The 7,221-nt window shown below is 43.8% G+C and overlaps 1 protein-coding gene across 1 annotated transcript; it reads left to right on the top strand.

The window, feature by feature from the left end:
* Positions 1 to 2,075: 2,075 nt before the first annotated feature.
* Positions 2,076 to 2,663, top strand: LOC141631060 (uncharacterized). Its single transcript, XM_074443781.1, has one exon. It carries the CDS (start codon positions 2,076 to 2,078, stop codon positions 2,661 to 2,663), a length of 588 nt encoding a protein of 195 aa, XP_074299882.1.
* The last annotated feature ends 4,558 nt before the right edge of the window (positions 2,664 to 7,221 follow it).

Genomic DNA, 7,221 nt, shown 5'->3' with positions numbered 1-7,221 from the left:
TGCAACGGCTTGGGAGACGTCCCGAAGTCGCATTTAGGCCCTTGCAACTTTCAGCCGGTCGCCATGGGGGTGTCTTGGGAATCGTTATATGTTGAAGTAATGTGTGTTGTATATATACATGTGTTCCTTATGAACTTTTTGGATGGAATAAGAAAATGATTGCATATATTGAGCATTATAATACTTGAGCATGGCTATATATGTTATTACTTGGCTTTCGGAGGGTAGTAACATGTTTAGAAATATTATATGTATGGTTATGTACATTTTCCTTCGTAGTGTATCTCGTTTTTGGCATGATTCGGCCGAGCAGGGCGGGTACTCGACCAAGTAGGGGGGTACTTGGCCGAGTAACCAAGCACTCAATCGAGTGTTGGTTCGTGAGTTTAAAACTGTAGCTTCTGCTTGTGATCACTTGGCCGAGTAGGAGGGGCACTCGCAGAGTGAGGCATACTCGACCGAGTACTTTGTGTACTCGACCGAGTATGTTTTATCTGATTTGGAGGTCAACTATTGGAGTAGGATGCTCGGCCGAGTAGTCCCAGTATTCGACCGAGTAGTCCTTACTCGACCGAGTAGTTCATAATACTCAGCCGAGTACTTCTTTGGTGGATGATTCGTTTATTTTGTGCCGTAGGCTATGTGCTTACGTTTTCTTGGTTATATCAGCTCAAAATAACGCCAAAAAGGTCAGCGGCATACGTCCAAGTTACTAAGATGAGTCTTGATGAGATTGCCAGAATGATTGAGCAGCAATATGCGCTCACGGAGGCACTCAAGAATGTGGGTAAGGGAGGTCAGAAACCGACGGATGTATCTCAGCTGAGCACCACTATTTCTCGCTCCCACCTCTCTACTTATGAGGGCACCGATGAGCCAAAGCTACTTGACAATTGGAACCGTGAGATGGAGAGTTTGCTAGAGGTTTTGAAGTGTTCGACGAATATGATGGTTAAACAGGCAGTGTTATACCTAAGGGATGAGGCTGGGGTATGGTGGCAGAATGTGAGGGAGGATGCTCGGGCATACTATAGGGACCAGAGACTGGATATTATCCTATGGACAGGCTTCAAGACTGCTATGAGAGAACACTTTGTGCCGGAGCACATTCGCCACAAGCTGAGAGCTGAGTTTGATTCCTTCTCCATAGTTAGTAACATGACCGTCACAGAGTACTATCATCGGTTTATAGAGTTGTCACGGTACGCGGAGGATATGCAAATGGGACAACGGATTTTGGCTCTTCGCTTTGAAAAGGGGTTGGCACCGAAGATCATGGATCGGCTACCAGCTGGGGTTCTCACGAATCTGAAAGAGGTATATGCAAGAGCAGGGCACGCTGAGAGGTTAGTGGACTTTGCCAAGGAGGCTAAGAAAAGGAATGTTATGAAGAGAAAGGTTGAGAATGATGGTGGCAACCAGTCGGGCCAGAAGAAGGGCAACCACAATCAGGCTAGAACCTTTTCTGGTGGATCTAGTTATGCAGGGGGATCTTGAACTTGGGGAAGAGGAGGAGGTCGGAGTACTAGTGATAACTCCAATCTTACCTGTTTCAACTGTGGTGGAGTAGATCACAAGAGGCATGAGTGTACCAGTGCTAGAGGAGGAGGGGGTTTCCCAGGTACATATCAGAGAAACTTTTCGCATGTTCCAAGCTAGAGCTTTGCTAGCAACAGGTCATCTCGGTCGTGGGGTCATCCCGGAGGGCAGAACAACAACAACAACAACAACAACAACAACAACAACAACAACAACAACAACAACAACAACAACAACAACAACAACAACAACAACAACAATAACAATGGCGGCTACAACCGCAATAATGGATGATCCTATCAGTATCTGAACAACAGTGTGACGCAGAACTCGGCAACCAAGCCAACTACTTCGGCTACCACAGTTCAGGGTGGAGGTCAGAAAAGCAGTGGGAAATCTTTGTGATGGGCAAGCAGGAAGCATAGAATGATGCTCATGTTTTTACCGGTACTTTTCTTGTTCATAAAACCCTATCTTTTGCTCTATTTGATTCGGGGGCAACCCACTCTTTTGTGTCTAGGAGTCATGTCATAGTTATGGGTTTGGGAGAAAATGAGCTGGTGAAAGATAATGTGTTTATACCTTCAGGGGAGTTAGTGTCATGTTCTAAGTTGTATAGGGATGTGTCCATGGTGGTGGGGGAAATAGACTTACCGGTCAACTTGTTAGAGTTTCCTATGGATAGGTTTGAGGTTATCGTCAGGATGGACTGGTTGGGAAAGCATGATGCTAAGATAGATTGTCGACAAAAAAGGGTGTCTTTAAAGGGACCTAAGGGAGTCAAGGTATCATATAGGGAGTTCATAGTAAAACCTAAGGTGAAGTTGATCGTGGTAATGACTTTAAAGTCATGTCTGAGGAAGAAGTGCCCAATAATCATTTCCCATGTGAGGGATATGTGCGTGGAGGAGCCGTCAGCAACTGACAAACCAGTGGTTGGGGAGTTTGGTGATGTTTTTCCAGATGAGATACCGGGGTTACCTACTAAAAAGGACATCGACTTTAGTGTTGAGCTTAAACCGAGGACGGGACCAATATCTAAAGCACTGTACCGGATGGGACCTAAAGTGTTAGAGAAGTTGAAGAAGCAGCTGGATGAGTTGTTAGACAAGGGGTACATTTGACCTAGTGTATCACCTTGGGGTGCAGCAATTTTGTTTGTGAAAAAGAAAGACATGAGTATTAGGCTATGCATCGAATATAGAGAGTTGAACCATGTCACCGTGAAGAACAAGTATCCTTTGCCAAGGATTGATGATCTTTTTTACCAGCTGAGTGGCGCAGAAGTGTTTTCTAAGATCGATTTGAGACCGGGTTATCATCAATTGAGGATAGCAGTTGAGGATATTCCTAAGACAACCTTTCGGTCGCGATATGGTCACTATGAGTACGTGGTGATGCCGTTTAGGTTGACTAATGCACCGACAGTTTTCATGGATCTTATGAATCAGTTTTCAGCCCGTTTTTCGACGGGTTTGCGGTCGTCTTTATTGATGACATCTTGGTCTACTCAAAGACTAAGGAGGAGCACGAGGAGCACTTTAGGTTAGTACCGCAGAATTTGTGAGACAATCAGTTGTATGCCAAGTTATCTATGTGTGAGTTTTGGTTAGAGAAGGTGGCTTTTCTGGGCCATGTGATATCAAAAGAGGGTGTGTCGGTAGATCCTAGTAATATTGAGGCAGTGACCAAGTGAGAAGCACCGAAGAATGTAGCCGAGATTCAGAGTTTCTTGGGTTTAGCTGGCTACTATAGGAGGTTCGTGAAAGACTTTTCTAATATCACCCGACCTATGACATCTTTGATGAGGAAAGAGACCAGATTTCATTGGGATGAGAGTTATGAAACAGCTTTCCAAATCTTGAAGGAGCGTTTGACCACAACTTATGTTCTAGCTCTACCTGAGGGAAGTAAGAACTTTGAAGTATACACCGATGCCTCAAATAATGGGTTGGGTTGTGTGCTGATGCAGAATGAAAAGGTTATTGCGTATGCGTCGAGGTAGCTGAAATCGTATGAGGAGAACTATCCTACTCACGATTTGCAACTGGGAGCAATTGTTTTTTCTTTAATGATTTGGAGGCACTACCTTTATGGGGCAACCTTTAAAGTGTTTTCAAATCATAAGAGCTTAAACTACATCTATACACAGAAAGAGCTGAACATGCAATAGAGACGGTGGATGGAGTTGATTGGGAACTATGGCATGGAGATAATCTACCATGAGAGTAAAGATAATGTGGTGGTAGATGATTTGAGTAGGAAGAGTGTACATTCGTTGTGCACCATTATGTCTTTGATGAAGCTGAGGGATGAGATGACCAGGATGGGGATCCATATGATTCGAAAGGGCGATGCCATCTGGGACTTGGCTATCGAACCGGATTTGTATGACGACATAAAGAGGAAACAAGAACTTGACCCCAAGATTCAAGAGTGGAAGTCAAGGGTAGAGAGTGGCACAGTTTTAAGGTTTTCTATCCACTCAGATGGGAGCGTTCATTTTGATGGGAGATGCTGTGTAACTAGTGATGTGGACCTGAAGAAGTTGATCATGATGGAGGCTCATTGCACTTCTTATTCAGTTCATCCGGGTGGTGATAATCTCTACAAAGACTTAAAGAAAATGTTATGGCGGCCGAACATGAAGAAGGATGTGGCGGAGTTTGTGGCTAAGTGTTTCTCTTGTGAAAGAATAAAGGGTGAAGAACGAAAACCACAAGGTAAGATTCAGTCACTTGAGGTACCGGGGTGGAAATGGGAGTCGATCTCTATGGACTTCATCGTGGGGTTACCAAGGACTCAGCAAGGTAACAATATGATTTGTGTGATCGTCGACCGTTTAACAAAGTCAGCTCACTTTATTCCCATGAAAGATACTTGGACTAAGATGTAGCTAGCTTTGGGATATAGGAAGCATATGGTTCGGTTACATGGGGTACCAAAGGATATAGTCTCCGATCGAGATGCGAGGTTCATATCACAATTTTTGCAAGAATTGCTGGACTTGATGGGAACTACCTTGAAGATGAGTACGGCCTTTCATCCTACGACAAATGGTCAGACTGAGAGGACTATCAGGACTTTAGAGGATATGTTGAGGGCTTATGCCATGGATTTTGGTGGAAGTTGGGAAAATAGGCGGGACTTGATCGAGTATTCTTACAATAATAGCTATCACACCAGCATTGGGATGACACCTTTTGAGGCTTTGTATAGCAGAAAGTGTAGAAGTCCGGTATGTTGGGATGATAGTGCTGAGACTGTGGTTTTCGGGCCACAGATGGTGCAGGATATGATTTAGCAAGTTCGCATGATTCGCCAAAAGATGAAAGCAGCTCAAGATCACCAGAAGAGTTACGCGGATTTGCACTGCAGGGACAGTGAGTTCTCGGTGGGTGACAAGGTCCTTTAAAAAGTGTCACCCATGCGAGGGGTGATGAGATTTGGATATAAAAGGAAGTTGAGTTAGAAGTTCATCGGTCCTTATGAGATTCTAAACCGCGTAGGTGAAGTAGCTTATAGGCTAGCTTTACCACCATCTCTTGATCGGGTCCACAACGTATTTCATGTTTCGCAGCTCCGGGAGTATGTGAGTGATCCATCACATGTGCTTGAGGTGGGGAACATAGAGTTAGACGAGTCTCTAACTTATGCCGTAGTTCCTAAGGAGATCTTAGACCATAAGGTGTGCAAGACAAGGAATGGTGAGATCGTCTTACTAAAGGTACTTTGATCTAATCACAACGTGGAAGAGGCCACATGGGAACTAGAGGAGTCTATGAGAGAGCATTTTCTTCACCTTTTTGTTCAGGTATGTTTGGTTATGGGGACGTAACCGTTGTCTTTTAAGGGGGGTAGGAGATGGTCGCATGCATGTTTTTGGTTAATTTGAGGTCAACAAGGTTGTGTTGTTTGTATCTTTGAGCTTGAGACGAGTTGTTTTGTTATGTATAGTTGGTGTTGTTCGTACCTTCGAGTAGTTGTGGCTGTTGTCAGTGAGTATTTAGTGTTGTGTTGTGTTGTTTTGTTTTGTTTTGAGTATGGTATGAACTTCGGGGGCGAAGTTCATTTTAAGGAGGGAAGACTGTAATACCACGGTTTTCTAGGTCTTGTTACTCGGCCGAATAGGGCTAACTCGGCCGAGTAAGGTGTCGTGTGTTTTCTGATCAGGCTACTTTCCAGAAACACTCGGCCGAGTAGTGTAATACTCGGCTGAGTAGGGGGTACTCGGCCGAGTACTCTTGGTATTCGACCGATTAACCGGTCTGACGGGATTTATTTCCGCGGTTTGATTAAGGATGATTAAAGGTTATATAAATCGTGTTTTATAGTTTACTTTCACTTTTACCAAAACCTATTTACATTCTATACTTCTCTAATCATCCTTAATCACTCCTAAGGCAATTGATCATAAGTGAGTCTTTTGTTCATCTCTTTCTCGGCAGATACATCAGTAAGTCACTAGTTCCGTATCTGTTGTTTAGTTTTGTTCTCTAGGGTTTTGTCATAGTGATTGGAATTGGGAGAAAGGGTGATTTGCATGATTGTGATTAGATTATTGTGATTATTGTTAGGTGAAGGATTCGTAGAGGAACGTTTCTAGCTTCCACTGTATACTCGTGATTCGGATCAGTGATAAGGTAGGGTTTACCTACTCAGTTACCTGTTTAATTGATTTAAGACGGTGTTAATTGTTGTATTGGCATGATTGGAATTATTATTGGAATTCTCTTTCTTGGTTATTGGAATTGTTGTTGCTTGTCTATGTTTGCAAGGTGCGCCCTCGGCTAAATGGAGTCATTTTCGGGAATGGCTTCACGCCCTTGATTCGCCCCTCATAGTTTTCGTCAAAAAGGGGCATGTGCACAATAATGGACATGGGTTATTTCTCATTGCGGTGAGCGGGGGTCAAGTGGGCATGGTTGGGGTCCCTCACTGGCGGTGAGGATTACCTGTTGCGGCGGGTAATCTGGCAGGGCTACACAGTTAAGTGTGTAGCCGGATATGTGATGTGAGTGGAGTTGGAGAATGGTTGTTCAGTTGTATGCTTTGGTTGTTTCTTTGCATTTAGCTTATCTTGATTATTCTGTTGACAGACCCCGTTGTGTTTTGTAAAACTGCGGTGATCCATTCGGGGATGGTGAGCAGATTGTGACAGGTGATGATTACATTTAGCTGCGGGGACAAGGATGGGATGTCATCACTTTGAGTGTAGCTTATGTTGTCATGAGTTTAGATACTTTGTTTTGTTGTATTGATATTTATATACTTTTACTTTGGTTTTCAGTTGAGACGATGTATTCGCTAAACTTTATACTGTAATAATTGTTCTTGAATGGTTACTTTTGATACACTTACCTCGGACAACCGAGATGGTAGCATCTTCATATGCTAGGGTGGTCCTTGGTAAGGCACCTTGGTATGTGGGGGTGTTACACCTGGTGATTACTCGCTCATCATCAATCAAGTGTTCGGATCATGGAAAATCCGAAGCGACAGCCTAGAACCTTACCAAGCAAAAATCAATGAAGAAGCTGAATTCTTCGACCAAATTGACTACTTCCACTTGCTTAGAAAAGAAAACCAATTTGCCGATGCCCTAGCAAAACTGGCCTCACTCATCAACATTTATGCGTCAGAAGAAGGAGCGAGCCAGCTCACATCTGCGCCATCAACAAC

This window comes from Silene latifolia, chromosome Y (genome assembly GCF_048544455.1).
Source record: "Silene latifolia isolate original U9 population chromosome Y, ASM4854445v1, whole genome shotgun sequence".
Classification (NCBI taxonomy): domain Eukaryota; kingdom Viridiplantae; phylum Streptophyta; class Magnoliopsida; order Caryophyllales; family Caryophyllaceae; genus Silene; species Silene latifolia.
The sequence above is the reverse complement of the archived record's forward strand: the minus strand, read 5'-3'. Positions and strand labels throughout refer to the sequence as shown.